The sequence below is a fragment of the Megachile rotundata genome, chromosome 16, assembly GCF_050947335.1.
Source record: "Megachile rotundata isolate GNS110a chromosome 16, iyMegRotu1, whole genome shotgun sequence".
Lineage (NCBI taxonomy): Eukaryota > Metazoa > Arthropoda > Insecta > Hymenoptera > Megachilidae > Megachile > Megachile rotundata.
The window spans coordinates 7091357-7110642 of record NC_134998.1 but is presented as its reverse complement, the minus strand read 5'-3'; the positions used below and the strand labels follow the sequence as shown (position 1 = coordinate 7110642).

The window sequence follows — 19286 nt, the reverse complement described above, 5'->3', positions numbered from 1 at the left end:
TTCGAGTGATCAATTAGTCTTTGTCTAAATCATCCGATTCCCACGATGCGAGAGCAAGCTGCGATTCGAGATTCATCGAACTGATTCTGAATCTGGGTATCGAACACAAAATGTTCTCTAATTATCGAACCCATTCCTCCTCGCTTTATTTCGTCAATTTACTAACAATTTTAGTCTGTTGAATAAAATAGTTTTTTTTTACAAAATTTTTGTCAATTTTTTAAAAGACACGAAAAATTTTTATGATCGTTTTTTTGAAACTTTTCAGAGGTTGTATTAGATTTTGTCAAAATTGCACCGTTGCATAAAGTTATTGTAATATTCATGTTTTTACATAATCGAGGGAGAAGATCGTTCCTTACCCACCGTTTAAATCTCTGCGCCGCGTAATACACGATCCAGCTAGTTTATGGGTAACATTTGCATCATCCTAATTAACGAGTGCAATTTGCATTAGAGGTAACTAATAGCGTTGAAAAATGCTAGATTATACAGTACCTTGATTTATAGATAGCTGTCAAGACAGTGGTTGCTTTCGAAAATATCTTGAAATCCGAATAATTATTTCTATCCAATCCCATGATTTCCCTTGTTTCGACAACCTGTCGATCTCTAATTCTCTTGGAATTTCAATTTAGCAAGTGAATTACTATCCTTTAGTGTTTTCGAACGATCAACAATACGGTAAGATACACACAAATCCCCTAGAACATTTAGAACTATTTTAAAATTCCCTAGAACATCAGACATCATATAAAATATTTTTAGACTACTAATAAGTCTTTAAAAATTCCTTAGAATATTACAACTTGTATAAAAATCCTCTACAAGGTTACAAACTGGATAAAAATTCCCTAGGACTTCGCAGATCACATAAAAATTCCCTAGGATCTCCCAGATCGCATAAAAATTACCTAGGACCTCACAGATCACATAAAAATTCCCTAAGACCTCCCAGATCACATAAAAATTCCCTAGGACCTCACAGATCACATAAAAATTCCCTAGGACCTCACAGATCACATAAAAGTTCCCTAAGACCTCACAGATCACATAAAAATTCCCTAGGACCTCACAGATCACATAAAAATTCTCTAGAACATTTACAAATCATATAAAAATTCTTTGCAACATTAAAAATTCTGTAAAAATTCCCTAGACCATTACAGGTTGCATAAAAGTTCTCTGGAACTTTACAAAGACTGTAAGAATTCCCTAGGACATCCCAGATCACAGAAAAATTCCTTAGGATATTACATATCACAGAAAAAATTCCCTAGAACATCACAAATCATATCAAAATCCTTTGGAACGTTCCAAATTCTATAAAAATTTCCTAGAACTATCATAAACCGTTTAAGAAGATCCTAAAACAATACAAACTCTATAAAAATTCCCTAGAACATTAGAAATCACATGTAATATACCTAGAACATCACAGATCATATAAAAATTACTTGGAATATTACAAACTCCACAAAAATTCCCTAAAACTATCATAAACCGTATAAAAATTCCCTAGAACATTCTTTATCACATGAAATACCCCTAGAACATCACAAATCACATAAAAATTCCCTATGACATCAGAAATTATATAAAAACTCCTCGGAATATTACAAACTCTATAAAAACTCCCTAGAATTATCATAAACCGTATAAAAATTCCCTGGAACATTCCTTATCACATGAAATACCCCTAGAAAATCACAGATCACATAAAAATTCCCTGGAACATCACAAATTATTTAAAAACTCCTCGGAATATTACAAACTCCATAAAAATTCCCTAAAACTATCACAAACCTTATAAAAATTCCCTAGAACATTCTTTATCACATGAAATACCCCTAGAACATCACAGATCACATAAAAATTCCCTGGAACTTGAAAAATTATATAAAAACTCAGAATATTACAAACACTAAAAATTCTCTAGAGCATCAGAAATTCCCTAGAGCATCAGAGCATCAGTAACGAAACATAAAATACGGTACGATATAAATTTTTCCGTCAACGAAAAGGGAAATAAAGAAGTAGAACTCCCGTTTTAGAATCTAATTTCCATCTGACACGGTTTAAAAAGGAAGAAAAGAGAACTGGATCGCGATCCATTCATCCGCGGATCTAGAATCGTCCGTTCTCCACGAACACGGGAGATCGAGAGCCGCGCTTCCACGTGATTTATGGATACCCGGCTAGATCACGATTCCCCGTTTACCTTCGCTCTATATACGAGCCGCCTCGAAGATTTTCTCGGTCGATAGCCGATCATTGGCTCGATCCTAGGCAATCGACTAGACCCTGGACAGGTGTTCGCTCGAAAATCCACAGGCAACACGGGCCATCTTTTGGCCGGGTTATTTATCGCGATACCGATCGATTAAGTAAGACTATGCGGCGAACAGTCGATCGTTCGAGCGATAATTACCGACATTACATAAGAATCGCAAGAAAGTTGGATGTAACGTATGAGTGAAATTGTGCATACGGTTGAATCGTAATGTTCTGGTATTTTTTTTATGGAATGTTGGGGAAACTGAGCCTTTGAATAATTAACAGCTTGCAAAATTATTCTTTGTGAATATATTTGGGATTTGTTAACTATTTAATTGAGGATATAGTTTGTATATCATTTTTGTTAGAATTATGTACAATGGCTGTATATGAACAAGCTAATTTTTGATATTATCAAAATGTGACTATGGATAACTTAGATTAGGTGAGGTTAGGTTAAAATTATAATAGATGTCTGTATATTAACAAGCTAATTTTTAATATTATTAAATTGTGACTATAGATAATTTAGGTTAGGTTAGGTTAGGTTAAAATTATAATAGGTGTCTGTATATTAACAAGCTAATCTTTGATATTATCAAATTGTGGCTATTGATAATTTAAATTAGGTGAGATTAGGTTGAAATTATATCTGGTGTCTGTATATAAATTAGCTAATTTTTAATATTATCAAATTGTGGCTATGTATAATTTAGATTAGGTGAGGTTAGGTTAAAATTATAATAGGTGTCTGTATATGAACCAGCTAATTTTTGATATTATCAAATTGTGGCTATGTATAATTTAGGTCAGGTGAGGTTAGGTTGAAATTACAACTGGTGTCTGTATATAAACTAGCTAATTTTTGATATTATCAAATTGTGGCTATGGATAATTTAGGTTAGGTGAGGTTAGGTTGAAATTATAGGTGGTGTCTGCATATAAACTAGCTAATTTTTAATATTATCAAATTGTGGCTATGGATAATTTAGATTAGGTGAGGTTAGGTTAAAATTATAATAGGTATCTGTATATTAACAAGCTAATTTTTAATATTATCAAAATGTGACTATGCATAATTTAGGTTAGGTGAGGTTAGGTTGAAATTACAGCTGGTGTCTGTATATAAACTAGCTAATTTTTGATATTATCAAATTGTGACTATTGATAGGTTAGGTTAGGTGAGGTTAGGCTGAAATTATAGCTGGTGTCTGTATATAAGCTAACTAATTTTTGATATTATCAAAATGTGACTGTGTATAATTTAGGTTAGGTTAGGTTAGGTTAAAATTATAATAGGTGTCTGTATATTAACAAGCTAATTTTTAATATTATCAAATTGTGGCTATGGATAATTTAGGTTAGGTTAGGTTAGGTGATCATTAAATCTAAAATAAATGCAAAGAAAACAATTTTGAAATAAAATAATAATTCAGTAATAAGATTAGAGTAAAATTAGTCGAGATTATATTAAAAATATTTACTAAAAAAAATACGAAAAGTACTTCCAGTTAAAAAGTTAATTTTACTAAATTATAAATTTTAAACTAATATAAATATCAGTGAGATGAGAAAAATTGTTAATTATAGCCAACAAATATTTATCCATCTGAGAAAGTAAATGTAGCTATAATTATAAGAGGAGAACGCATTGGCAAAGAGAGAAGGAAGAGAACGAAGATCTAGATCATCGAAGAGGTTGGACACGCGAGACTGCAGGCAATATCCGGTCTATCGATCCAAAGCCGGAAACGAGAGTCGTTCTCGAACTGGATTGTGAGTCAACGTAACGTAACGCGTTGTCTCTGGAAAATCGTTTTCTTTGGAAACAGAATCGAGCTCGTGACTGGGGCTTGAATAAAACTCGCACGATCGAGTCGATCGCTTTTAGAAAGTCGAGGATGCGCTCGAATGTGACCGCTTCAGGCGGATCTTAAATCAACCAGTTAAGAAATAAACTCTTTGTGACGTTACCTTGACACTAGATTCTTTCAGTGCTTTGATGTATCATTTATAACGTAAACTAGGATACAAATTTCATTAAATTTCATTATTTAGATTATTGGGAAATTTTAGTAGAGTTGATTGTTAGGATATCAATTTGAGTCAAGTTGATCCGACTAGAATATAAATTTGAGTAGTGTTGATTATTAGGATATAAGTTTGAATAGAGTTAATCATTAGGAGGTAAATTTAAGTAAAGTTGATTGCTGTGATTATTGGGAAATTTGAGTAGAGTTCTTCATTGGAATATAAGTTTGAGTAAACTTGATCAGTAGGATGTAAATTTGAGTAAACTTCATCATTAAAATGTAAATTTGAGTAAACTTGATCAGTAGGATGTAAATTTGAGTAAACTTGATCATTAGGATATAAATTTGTGTGAACTTGATCATTAGGATATAAATTTGAGTGAACTTGATCATTAGAGTATAAGTGGCCATCACGTCAGGACCACATATGAAGATTTATAACCCTTTAAAATCATCATATGTCAAAAATCAGGTTCATATAAAATTATTACTCAATTAACAACCATGTACACAACAGATTTATTATTATCATCGCAGAAATTCTTTAGCGATTGTCCACTTCATGCGTACAGAAGCAATGTAGTTCGTCGGTTGCCACAGACGTCCTTGGGTTTTCTACTTTCCAAAATAGACAAAAAGGAGACGAACAGCAAAAGTGAAGAACAACAACGTCAAAAGGTATGCTAAACGGGTGGTTACCGTTCCGCTTGGAATTCACTTTCCTTCTCGACCACTGAATTAGAACTCTGTTGGGGAAAATCGATACCAATATCAGCCATTTGCTTTTTACTATTATTTCATACAAAATTGCATTTGGGGACAGAGGAGTGTTTAATTGTTACTATGTTTACATATGTTCACATATGTTCATTCACATATGTAGATCTAAAGTTAGGACTTTAGGGACTATTAGGGTTTTTGGGATGTTCTGGTGTTGTTAGACACTTTATGGGTCATCAAGATGTTATGGACAAGGTGTTATCTAGGAATTTTGAGGATCTTAGGGGTCCTAGGGGTTTCAATTATTCTGAAGACATTGAGGGCACTGAGGACACCTAGGGTACTAGGTACCACTCTAAGGTGGTACTCTAAGGAGCCTAAGTACTCTAAGGATCCTAGTGATGCTAAGGATTCACAGTGATTCTAAGGACCCCAGTGATTCATACTGATTCATACTGATGCACATATGGTGAACATACATATACATACTGATGAACATACACATACTGTTTGCACATATGGTGAACATACATGTACATACTGATGAACATACACATACTGTTTACACACATGAATATATACATATTGACTGCACATATGAATACACACGTACTGACTGCACATATGAACATACACATACTGATTGCACATATGAATATACACATACTGACTGCACATATGAACATATACATATTGTATTCACATATGAATATATACATACTGTCTGTACATATGAACATACACATACTGATTGCACATATGAACATACACATATTGTCTTCACATATGAATATACACATACTGACTATCGCATATGAACATACACATACTGATTGCACATATGAACATACACATATTGTCTTCACATATGAATATACACATACTGACTATCGCATATGAACATACACATACTGATTGCACATATGAACATACACATATTGTCTTCACATATGAATATACACATACTGACTAGCACATATGAACATACACATATTGTCTTCGCATATGAATATACACATACTGACTGTCGCATATGAACATACACATACTGATTGCACATATGAACATACACATATTGTCTTCGCATATGAATATACACATACTGACTGCACACATGAACATACACATATTGACTGCACATATATCTTCAGTCAGCAACATGTACAGAGCCACGCTTGAAACCGTCATGTAATTTTCTGCCAGATGGCCAAAGGCGTGGCATCGATCGTTTTTTAAAGCTTGTAACGTTCGCGATACAGAATCGGGGAAAGTCGTTCGCCATGGAAACGAGTCACGGCCGATGTGCCGGTTTTACGTAAGGTGAAAATCGTCTTTGAGACGAAAGAGACCCGCATATCGGATGTAAAGAGGAGAAAATAATCGGTTCTACTTTCTTATGCACATGTTCGATTTACTTACCCTTTTTTGTAGACATATGTTACTCACTCATCTAACAATTTTAATAAAAATTAGACAGTATATGTAATATATACATTGTTACTATATGCAATATGTGTACATTGTTAAAAATTCATGAAGAAAAATGGTTGTGATTGATAGAATTTTGTAATTGTTGCAACATTTTATGAGTGAAAAATAATTGTTTGCACTTGAAGGTATTTTTGCTGTTGCATATGGCAATCTTAAAATTTGTCATTGACCTAATGAATTTTTAAAAAAATTATTATTCTTCTGCTATAGCACTCTAGATTTCATTAAAAACTACCTACTTCATATTATAGATTTAAATCAAATGTTTCGAGCCATCTTTTGAGTGCAAACAAATATGATTTTTTTTTAAAATGAACATTTTTTAAAAACAAAATATTTTTCACTTTATTTTAAACAATCTTTATAACTAATTCAGTAGTCAACTGAAGTTGTTTATAACTAATATAGCGAACAAAAGTGTCTGAACGAGATTCGTGTATAGAACAGCGAAGGATTTTTCCATTTTTCTGAAACGTCAGCTCGAACGCGAATCCCCCGACAGCTCATAGTTTACGATACAAAAGACGAGAGAGCACGGTTCATTACCGATTGCACGCACGTGAACGTCGACCGTGTTCCTCGATTTTGTATTCACCTCGATGTTCCTGCAGGATCGACGAGTCTTCGTGATGGGCCACCGGGTGGTTCGCGGGCTACGTCACTATTATTACCAGCTCTGACGGAATTATTTCTTCCTTTATGCTCGTGTTTTGCAGAACAATGTTTTTTTGTGGATTTTGGGAATTACAGGTTTTGTAGTTTATGTATAAATATTTTGGTACATAGTTTAAAATTTGAGCACAATGATCAATAGATCAATGGCCATTTTAGAAACCTAACCTATAAATGAGAAACGTTGAAAACCCCATAAATGGGAAACGTTGATAAACGTTCCTCTAAAGGTTGATAAAAGTTTGAAGGTCTAAGAAAATTTTAAATATTAAAAACAATAATTCGGAACTTATAACACCAATGAATGCAGTAGCCTAATAATTCCAGGCTGTTGTTGCGTTTGCCGTTTTGTGCCCGAGAGCACCGTTACGCGTTATACGTGCTCGACCTGAATTGTTTCCGCTGCAACGCGGCCATTGTTCCTCGAGGACCTTCGAGTGGTGCGTGCACATGTTCGGATTTTATCGATCATCGACGATTCGAAACCGTCAAATAAATTTCGTAAATTCTAAATTACTGTTAAAATGATACTTCTTTGTTCCAGGCTGAAGGGACTGATCGTAGCCATGAACCTCGCGCTGCATGGATTTTTGTTACAGGGTAAGTCATTTCCAGCATTTACATAAGCGTAGAATTGCAGGAATTTATAATTAGTTTACTAATTCACGTGAAACGTAGAAAGTAGCTTTCACTAGTGACGTATCATGCATTTTATTTATTCCACAAATATTTCTCGGATCGGTTTTTTATTTCCAACCCTTCCGGTAGCTGCACGCATATGCCCTTGTCAGAAATAAAGGAATGCAATATGGTGCATCAGAGAACAATGCACCGAGAAGGAATTTGCACTCTGGGGTTGACCTAACTCAACTTCGGTCATTGCATACAAGGTCCTCGAAAGGCAGAGGGAACGAAACAATGCACGGAAGAAGTGCAGAGTGCATGCAACGGGCTGCATTGCATCCTTCTATGGCGCTGATTTAATAGCTTACTCTCGGTGACTATCGATCCTGAAATTATGTAATAAGTTTTTCTACGCATAACGCAGTTTCTTCGTATTACTATACTTAAATTAATTCTGGTTATCTTAGGTTTCATTAGCAAAGTGTCAAATTAAACTATAACATTATGTCCATTACCTAAACTACAATAAAACCAGCTAGCCAAATCAGGTTAATTAAATCGAAAGTAAAGGCAGTTTCGATGAAGCAGTATATAAACTCATTATATACTTCCATTATATATTTCATATACTTTCAATATCATTAACTTTAAGTCGTACACCAAGAATCGTAACAACGATTGAAATCTAACCTTACCTTCATATTGGACCTAATCTCACCTAACATTTATATATTAGGCCCAACCTAATCTTCATATTCCACTTAACTGCAGCTAACCTTTATATATTAGACCTAATCCAACCTAACCTTTATATATTTGCCCTAACCCTACCTAACCTCCATATATTAGGTCTAATCTAACCTTCATATTCGACCCAACTTTACCTAACCTTTATATGTCAGACCAAATTCAACCTAACATTTATATATTTGCCCTATCCCTACCTAACCTCCATATATTAGGTCTAATCTAACCTTCATATTCAATCTAACTTCACCTAACCTTTATATATTAGACCTAATTCAACCTAACCTTTATATATTTGCTCTAACCCTCCCTAACCTCTAAATATTAGGTCTAATCTAACCTTCATATTCGACCTAACTTCACCTAACCTTTATATATCAGACCTAATCCAACCTAACCTTTATATATTCGATCTAACCCCACCTAACCTCCATATATTAGGTCTAATCTAACCTTCATATTCAACCTAACTTCACTTAACCTTTATATGTTAGACCTAATCCAACCTAACCTTTAAATATTCGTCCTGATCCAATCTAACCTTTATATATTCGACCTAACCTAACCTTCATATTCGACCTAACTTCACCTAACCTTTATATGTTAGACCTAATTCAACCTAACCTTTATATATTCGACCTAACCTCACCTTCATATTCGACCTAACTTCACCTAACCTTCATATATTCGACCTAACGTAACCTAACCTTCAACATTCCGTACCGGAAAGAAACTTGAATAAACTCCAACCTAACCTAACGTAGCCTTCGACATTCCGCACCGAACTCGAATAAACTTGAAGGGTGCCATAAACCAAAAGGGTTAAGCACCAACAAGCCTAAGATAAAATAAAATTGCAAACAAGTGGCTACGTCCCACGTGGTTCGACCGCGATGCATACGTTTCACGGACGGATGTCCCACGAGACTGTATTCCATTCACCGATTCTCCGCGGTGCAACATCCATTTAGCTCCCACGTGAACGTAAATATACGCGAACGACACTTGCGTCAAGCTGGATTCTGCGGTATAATCCTGTGCGGTCCTTCAAGCCAACAATGATAATACAAATTCCATCATTTGCGTCTGCATCTTTCATGGATTTGCTTGATCTCGGTTATTTTTCTCTTTGGAGCGGATTTCTTTTTAATTCGGAATGGAAAAGATTTCAGTTGGCATATTCAGCTTGTGTGTTATAACATTGATGAGTTATGCAAGTCTGAATTATTGAAGTTTCATGTTTGATGCCAATACAGGAGTTGGTATGCGAGGCTGATGTGTTGAGTTACAGTTTCAATTAAGTAGAAAAAAATTAGGGGTCTTAGGAATTGAGAAGACTATGAAAATGTTTATACTAGGGATAGAAAGCTTCTTTACTTTGGGTCAATCTAACTCGACAACTTCTAGGTTGACTGTACATAGCTACACCATAAATTATTTACCACATAAATGATATGGGAATTTTAAGATGACCACCTGATTTTGAACAAATTTTTATTAAGCTTCATTTTTATACAAGCGCTCATTAAAAATAACTATGCGTCACAAACGCAAAATTTATTCAACAAGAGATGGGTGACTATGAAGATCGTAAAATTCTAAAAGCACAGATGCCATGCTAGAAACGTGAGATTCTCTGAAAACATCCTACGAACGCATCTAAAAACGCCCTCGCGAAGTCGTAATACAAATGCAACGAGTGAGTCATTCCTCGTCTACGGAGGTCTTGTCTGTTCATTCGCCTTTTATCTACACGACCTCTTTTAAGGTCGTTCTGACGCTCTCTTGTTGTTATTTGCAGTCTCTAGGATATAAATCGGTTAGGGTAATATTACCTATTTGGGACTGAGTTATTTTGCATTGGTAATTGACGATGAAAGAACTTAGATAAATTTTCGTACTAATACAGGACTTAAAACTTTATTAATATAGGACTTAAAATTTAAGGTTGGGCAATGTGCAGATACCACGTGACAAATGCACTCAGTTACAGAGGGCAGTATACTGTTTCACTTCGATAGGCTGCCGTTATTTGGCATTGGCAATGTCAGTTGACGATAACAAACTTAGATGTAAACTTTCGTATGTGTGGTTATTAATACAAGACTTAAAATTTAAGGTTGAGGAACGTGCAGATACCACGTGACAAATGCACTCAGTTACGGAGGGCAGTATACTGTTTCACTTCGATAGGCTGCCGTTATTTGACATTGACAATGTCAATTGACGATGACAAACTTAAATGTAAACTTTCGTATGTGTGGTTATTAATACAAGACTTAAAATTTAAGATTGAGGAACGTGCAGATACCAAGTGACAAATGCGCTCAGTAACGAAGACCGGTATATTGTTTCACTTCGACAGACTGCCGTTATTTAACACTAGCAATGTTAATTGACGATAAGGTCTCCACTATTCTATACAGCAATCCTCATTCTCCGAAATTATAATTACTCTTAAAAACCTTCCCCAAAAAAACTTCCACTAAAAACATAAAAATTTACAATATTTACCTACATTTATTCAAACAACTAACGACTATAATTCACAGCACAAGGGGGTAAATTACCTAAAAATCAAACTCTCGACAAGCTAATAGCACCCCGTAAAAATATCCGTACAAATTGACCGACGAGTGTAATACATTTATGCAACAGTGTGGCCCGTAAATGCAAAACGGGAAACGGTGGAGCTCGTTACGAAACTGTCTACTCGAGCGATTTTCGCGTATCCAGTGCATGGATCGATAGATCGTGGGGCTGCTAGGTAGATCAGGTAAATCAGGATTGGCACGTTTCAACGGGGAAATAAATTGATCCGCTTGAATAGCCGCCTGTACGCGGCTTTCGTTTATGAGCACTGTTTCCCTCGATTCAGCGAGCATGATCCTCTCGCAAACGCGTGCCAGTATTTACGTTTGACCGAAAGAATTTTAATTTCGTTGCGCGAAACGGTGAATTAAATTGCTTTCTTTTTGTCTGCTGCGTAGAAAGTATTTGATTAAATGCATTTTTTTATTTTATTTCATCCAACGCTTTTTGTACGATTTATGACTTTATTTGTTGCGATCTTATGTTTGAATGTGAAGTTTAATTAATTGCTTTCAAATTTATGTTACGTAGGTTGCTGAGTAATTCACTTTCGACTGGCATGTTATGCATTAAAATATTCAGGAGCTATTTCATTTTTTTGTTTGAGATTAATCACTTATTCGAATACCACGTATTGAATTACCACTCATCCGAACACCATGTATCAAATTACCATGTGCCAGAGTACCACGTATCGAATTACCACTATTCCGAACACCACGTATCAAATTACCACGTATCGAATTACCACGCGCCAGAGTACCACGTATGGAATTACCACTCGTCCAAACACCACGTATCAAATTACCACGCGTCGGAATACCACGTATCGAATTACCACGCGCAAGAGCACCACGTATCAAATTACCACGCGCCAGAGTACCACGTATGGAATTACCACTCATCCGAACACCACGTATCAAATTACCACGCGTCCGAATACCATGTATCGAATTACCACGCGTCAGAGTACCACGTATCGAATTACCACGCGCCAGAGTACCACATATCGAATTACCACTCGTCCGAACACCGCGTATCAAATTACCACGCGTCGGAATACCACGTATCGAATTACCACGCGCCAGAGCACCACGTATCAAATTACCAAGCGCCAGAGTACCACGTATGGAATTACCACTCGTCCAAACACCACGTATCAAATTACCACGCGTCCGAATACCATGTATCGAATTACCACGCGTCAGAGTACCACGTATCGAATTACCACGCGCCAGAGTACCACGTATCGAATTACCACTCGTCCGAACACCGCGTATCAAATTACCACGCGTCGGAATACCACGTATCGTGTTACCACGCGTCAAAGTACCACGTATCGAATTACCACGCGACGTGTAACCACGTATCGAATTACCACGCGACGTGTAACCATGTATCGAATTCCAACGTGTCAAATAATCAATCAATGTTATCGTCATTTTGGTATTCAAGTATTTTCTTACTTACTCAAGCTTTTGGTACTCAGATTCCTCAGCAGGTATCAAGGTTACCAGCCACTTTGGTATTCAGACATTTTCTAACTTACTTAATCTTGATTTTTGTCTTATGTAGTATCCTGACCACTTAATTACCACGTATGAAAATTTCACGTTTATGACTATATAAATTATAAATAACCTTAAGTAAATTTAAAATCAGCAAGGGTGAATTAAGATCAAGCTCAGCTAAAAGACTGTTTAAAGAGTCATTTTCAAGATGATGGTAACAAGGTGTTTTCTTATTCAAGAGAAATTTTTCCAGGCAGCTATGAAAGTAGGGTGATTTTATAAACGTAAATAGCGAAGATAGGAATGTATAGAAATTTTGAAAAGTAAAATCATAACTGTTTACAGTGCGTGCACGTAAACACCGTGCACGTTGGTAACCAGTGTAACTGGTGCTTCCACTTCCGGTACGAGGCGTTCTCCAGCCATGTTTCCGTGCGTTTCTGGATTACGTGCCGTTGTATGCGAGTACGTGCCGGTTCATTATGCCCAAGAAAGTAAGAAACAGGCGAGAACGGAGTCATTGCTATTCGAGGGCTGCCGCAGGAAACGGAAGTTCTCGATTATCCACGAGACACGAGAAGTATTCTCGGATCGTGATGTATTCCGTGTATGGTACAGAACGAAATTGTGGCTGTAACGAAAATATTTCGAGAACATGATTTGTACTCTTTGATCTTTTAACACTTTGAGTGTTTCGAAATTACTATCTGTTAATATGTTGAGTATTATGGTCTCAACGAAAAGGACATGGATAGGTTAGGTTAGGTTATGTTTAGTATTATGGTCTGGATGAAAAGGACACGGATAGGTTAGGTCAGGTTATTTAGGTTAGTAATATTTAAGCAGGTGAGGTTATTTAGGTTAGTAATATTTAAGAAGGTGAGGTTATTTAAGTTAGTAATATTTAAGAAGGTTAGGAACATTTTTTAAAAATTTGACAAGCAAATATTTTTATAATATTCAAGAATATTAGGAACATTTTTTAAAAATTTGACAAGTAAATATTTTTATAATATTCATGAATGTTGGTAACATTTTTTAAAAATTTGTCAGCCAAATATTTTTATAATATTCAAGAATGTTAGAAACATTTTTTGAAACGTTTATATGTAAATATTTTTATAATGTTTAAAAATATTAGGAAGATTTTTTAAAAAGTTAACTCACAAATAAATTTTATAATACATTATGTAATAAATATAATAAATTTTATAATAAAAGTGACTGAAGAAGTATGTGTACAGTAGTATTTCCAGTACCATAACACAAAAGTCCAAATAGAGTGCCATTAAACGAGAGATTAAATTGATGGAGCATTGTTCATTCGAACAGAGATTTCCCTCGACTTTTACGTGACTATCGACAGTATCCAGTGACATTTATATTGTGAGTGACGTCCGCATCCTCGACTCATTCATCTTTCCGCTACTCAATGAAACTCACTCGTTTATAGTAAGCGCTTGCGTGAGCAGACACGTGTTCACGCCAAGCCACAATGCAGATTTCTTTCAAATTCGATCATTGGGTAACCGTCTAACGGAGAAATAATTAATATTTAAAGAAGAATCAATAAACTTTCACGTGGGTTCCCTTCAAATTTCGCAGACAATGTTCGAACTTCCTGCAGAGACTCTTCCCACAGATCGAAGAAACTTCAACCATTGTCGCACCATAATTAGCTTTAATTAGCCCCTGTACACTCGGGTACAACACGTTTTCTTTGTTTTAGAGGGTCAAAAGAAAAATGGAAAATTATTACAAGCTGTTTAGCCATTTATGAATACGTATCGTTAACTGAACGCTAGATAAGTAACCGATGAGTTAATTCTACAAATAATTTATAGAGGTCAATAGAAATTTTACAGGCTTAATTTACATCTTCACTAAAAATGAGAAAATACAAAGAATAAATTATTACAAACTAGACTCTCACTATTTGCTAATAGGTATCGTTAACTGAACGCTAGATAAGTAACCGATGAGTTAATTCTACAAATAATTTATAGAGGTCAATAGAAATTTTACAGGATTATTTTATATCTTCACTCAAAGTAATAAAATACGAAGAATAAATTATTACAAACTAGACTCTCATTATTTGCTAATACGTACCGTTAACTGAACGCTAGGTAACTGACCGATGAATTTAATTCCACAAATTTAATAGAATTTAATAGAAATTTGACATGCTTAAAATTTTAATAAAATTGGAATAAGTATCGTTAAGTGAACACTAGGTAAATGACCGCTAGGTAAGTGACCGCTAAGTAAATGACCGTTAGGTAAATGAAATAATTCTACAAATAACTGATAGAAATTAACAGAAATTTGTATGTCGTCATAAAGCGTTTAACCTTCCAAATTAATTTCTAAACCTCTCAGAAAATTCCACAATAATTTTCTACGAACGTAATTCTGCGATTCACATAAAATCCCGCGACTCTTGAACAGTAATGTACAACGCAAGGTGAAAACTGAGCGCAGAAACGGCGAAAGGTCGTTGCGTGAAGTTCAGAGCCTTCAGTGAAAGACGCCATTGTTTTCCCGGTAACTGTTCATTAGAATTAATTAGCGGGACGCGTGTTTCCGATCGTGCACCCGAACAGTTTCATTTCGCGTCAAGAAATAAAGTGCTCAATCCCCTGGATAAATAAAACGGTTTCGATTTACGGCCTCGGAATATCGCCAACGATCTGAACGAGGTAAATTTTCATTTCCAACTTTCGTGTATTAACGCGTACCAGCTCCGCTGAATTATTTTCCTTTCAGCTGCGACTTTCCATTTTCTTTGCGCATTCCTCGACACGCTTCGTACACTTTATTAGTGCGGGCTGATAACGCCGTTACTTTCAACCGTATTTCGTGTTTCAACTGATGCACGAGCATGTTTAACAGGCTATATAATTGGTCGTGATTACAGGCACGCGGCCAGGAAACCGCAGAAAAAGCGGCTGCCAATTAATTTCTTGGCCGCGAAGAATTTTTGTTTTGTTCTCGAGTAAACATCTAATCGTCTTCCATAAAAGGGTCCTCTCAGAGAATCCGAATCATGGTTTTACCGAACAAATTTTTAGGTCGCTCCATCTCCATCGATTAATAGTTCATTGCGCTTATGATCGGGTAGCCGCGGAAAGGAAAGTTAATTATTTCATTCGGGCAGCTGTTATGCAAAATTCTTCGCAAACAGCTGGTTATTTATAGCGCGACCGAACAATTCCAAGACTTTCTAGACTCCTAACCTGAGCTTCGTAATTTCGACGACCTTTCGATTAATATTGCTGTATAATGCACAATTACGTAACGCCAGGGAGCTTGACTTCTTTTGCTTCACGCGATGATTACGTTTGTGAATTGCTAAATGATGGGGTATGTTATTCTGTGCGGTAATTTAGGGATATGGGAACTGATGTGAAGATGGGGGTAGGGATTGGGGATTTTGGGGATTTTGGGAATTTCGGAGATTTTGAGGATTTTGGGAATTTTGAGGATTTTGGGGATTTCAGAGATTTGGGGAATTTCGGGGATTTTGGGGATTTCGGGATTTGGGGTTCGGGTTTTGGGAATTTGGGGAATTTTGGGGATTTTGGGGATTTTGGGGATTTTGGGGATTTTGGGGATTTGGGGATTTGGGAATTTGGGGATTTGGAGATTTTGGGGATTTGGGGGATTTGGGGGATTTTGGGAATTTTGAGGATTTTGGGGATTTGGGGAATTTCGGGGATTTTGGGAATTTTGAGGATTTTTGGGATTTTTGGGATTTTTGGGATTTTAGGGATTTCGGGATTTCGGGATTTGGGGTTTGGGGTTTGGGTTTTGGGGATTTAGGGATTTGGGGATTTGGAGATTTTGGGGATATAGAGATTTGAACATATGAGGATTTGATGGTTTAGAGATTTGGGGAAAAAGAGATCTGTGGATATAGGAATTTGGAAATATGGAGATCTGTGAATATAGGGATTTGGGGATATAGAGATCTAAGGATGAAGGGATTTGGGGATACAGGAATCTCAAGATATAGGATTCTGGACAGGTAGGAATCTCAGGATACAGTGATCTGGCAATATAGGGATCCAGGTATATAGAGATCTGTATATGTAGTAATCTGGTCATATAGGGATCTAGGCATGTAGGAATCCAGGGATGCAGAGATCTAGACATATAGGTATCTGGGAATATGCATATGTGATCATATAGAAATACAGGGATCCAGAGATTTGAACATATAGGTATCCAGCGAAGGGGATATGTGATTATATATGTAGGAAACTAGGGATGTAATAACTAGCGGTCGTAGAGATCTGGTCATATAAGAATTTAGGAATGTAATGATCGAGGAAATGTAATGATAGAGATGTAAGACTATAGAGATGTGCGGACACAAGGATCTTCAGATACAGAGATGTGGACATGTAGGAGTCTAAAGACATATGTGATCATATGTATAGGATTCTAAGGATGTAGTAATTTGTAGCCTTAGAAATTCAAGCTTATAGAGTGATCATAGTTCATAGAAATTTGGGAATGCATTTGAGTCTACAGATGTGAACTATTAAAATTTGCAAATATACCAAATATATAATCTATCAGTCCAAGTATGTGGGAATGCATGTATATTACAGCATGAAGTACATCAAATTTTCTAGTAATAATGTTAAGAATTTTCAAGAAACCTTGCATGTCCAACACGTTTTTCTCGTGTCCCTATATCTCTTTTGCTCTCACTGCCGTTCTATCTGACTTTCCTTCTTACGTAACCGCGTAACAGCAGCGCAAGGATGCGGTTAGACCTTTCGAAGCGTGTCTCTGGACGGTGCCGATGTCACGTAAGACGCACGTTACTCAGTCACGATCTTAATTTCACTTTGTCACCTCAACCAACACCATGTTACTTCTTTAATTGTCACAAATTCTATCCAACATTTCTTTCGGCGTCATCCGTTGCATTTAATGTACTATCAACGTCTACTTATGAACACGACTTCAATATTCTTCATGATATCCATATTATTCATACTCTTCATACTTCATAATTCTATAATCATCTATAATTTCATACTTCATAATTCTTTATGTTATGAGTAATTTTATGAGTAAGTTCTTTATATTAGTCTCGAAGTATTATTACATTAAGAAATATTGATACAGTCAGTGTAAAAAGTATTCGTACAGTAATTAATTTCAACAAAAATGTTGTGAAACGTCATTTATTAACAAAATTTGAACAAATAAAAAATACATACATATTCTTAGATGTCTATGTATTCTATGTAAGAATGTGTATGTATTTTTTATTTGTTCAAATTTTGTTAATAAATGACGTTTCACAACATTTTTGTTGAAATTAATTACTGTACGAATACTTTTTACACTGACTGTATGTGCTGAAGGTATACTTCTACAATAATAACACACATGTGGATTTCAGACCTAATGGATTTTCCACGCGTGTCTTATCAGTATTATTTTTATAAATGTCCTTCACATTAAGTAATGAGCTGGTTCTAATGACATGTAGATGACTACTTTCTGACCAAGAATCTATTTGACCCCTGGGCGTATAGCATCCAGTTACGCACGAGTCCAGTGACGCACGTTAGAGTCCAAACGTGACAGAATCATATTAGCATGAAGATAAACTCCTAACTTGAATACCACCTGTAACTGCACAATTTGTAGATCACAATCCAAAATATACCTAAGATGTTAATGTCCATTTATCTTAACAGTGGAGTAATAATTATCTCCACATGACGCAACAGCCGAAAAACTTGTAGGTTAAGGTCAACTACAGCACCGGTGGAATGTACATGAAGAATGTACACACGAATCGTCCAAACTAGAATGTAAACGTATTCCATTGCATAATACAGAAAATGTATTACTAATTTCTAGAACAATGGTAATTTATAGAAAATATTACAATATTCGTGTTCCCGTCGATGTTTCATCAATCATCAGAACAAAAGGAATTTCACTTTCGGCGATTTCCTCCTGATTTTAATTGAAACACGGAAACCGGCCTCGTATCTTTTCGATCATTCGAAAAATATCCTTCCGCGTGTTTCACGCTTCTGCTTCGGGGGCCACGCAACCTCGTTCGTCTCGAGCGGAACTTTCTTCTCGCTTAGCTCGCGACAAAGCCGCTAAAGCGAGCAACGGTGCTCTCCTCTTTTTCCATCGTCTGGCGATGCGACTTGCATCGTAAACGCAATTCGACGATGATTCATTTGCGACACCGTTCACGGATCTACTTACCCATTTGCGGTCGTATCGAAACTGTTCCGACGCAATTTTGCCTAACAATTCTAACCGCAGACTTCTACGAAAATCGAGGTCCATTTTTTATAATAATTTTACGCATTTTTTAACTCTGAACAAATTCATCGATGTTTCGTAAGTTGAAAATAATCTTCAAGACCACCTTCAAGATTGAAGATAATCTTGGAGATCATTTTTGGGAGAAAAATAATTTTTCAGATAATTTTTGGGAGAAAAAGATAATTTTTAGATAATTTTGGGAGAGAAAGATAATTTTCGAGATAATTTTGGGTGAAAAAGATAATCTTCGAGATAATTTTGGGAGAAAAAGATAATCTTCGAGATAATTTTGGGAGAAAAA

General features: G+C 35.8%; 1 protein-coding gene across 3 annotated transcripts in view; it reads left to right on the top strand.

Moving 5' to 3' along the window:
* LOC105662353 (uncharacterized) overlaps positions 1 to 19286 on the top strand; it is a 62559-nt gene that overhangs the window by 23537 nt on the left and 19736 nt on the right. For 2 of the 3 annotated variants that reach the window (XM_076541522.1, XM_012283939.2), the window contains one exon: positions 7738 to 7793. In XM_076541522.1, the coding sequence (XP_076397637.1) occupies positions 7760 to 7793 (34 nt within the window). In that variant the 5' untranslated portion in view covers positions 7738 to 7759. Of the gene's footprint in view, positions 1 to 4909; positions 4989 to 7737; positions 7794 to 19286 lie in introns of those variants that run through there. The other variant, XM_076541523.1, reaches the window with a different exon arrangement.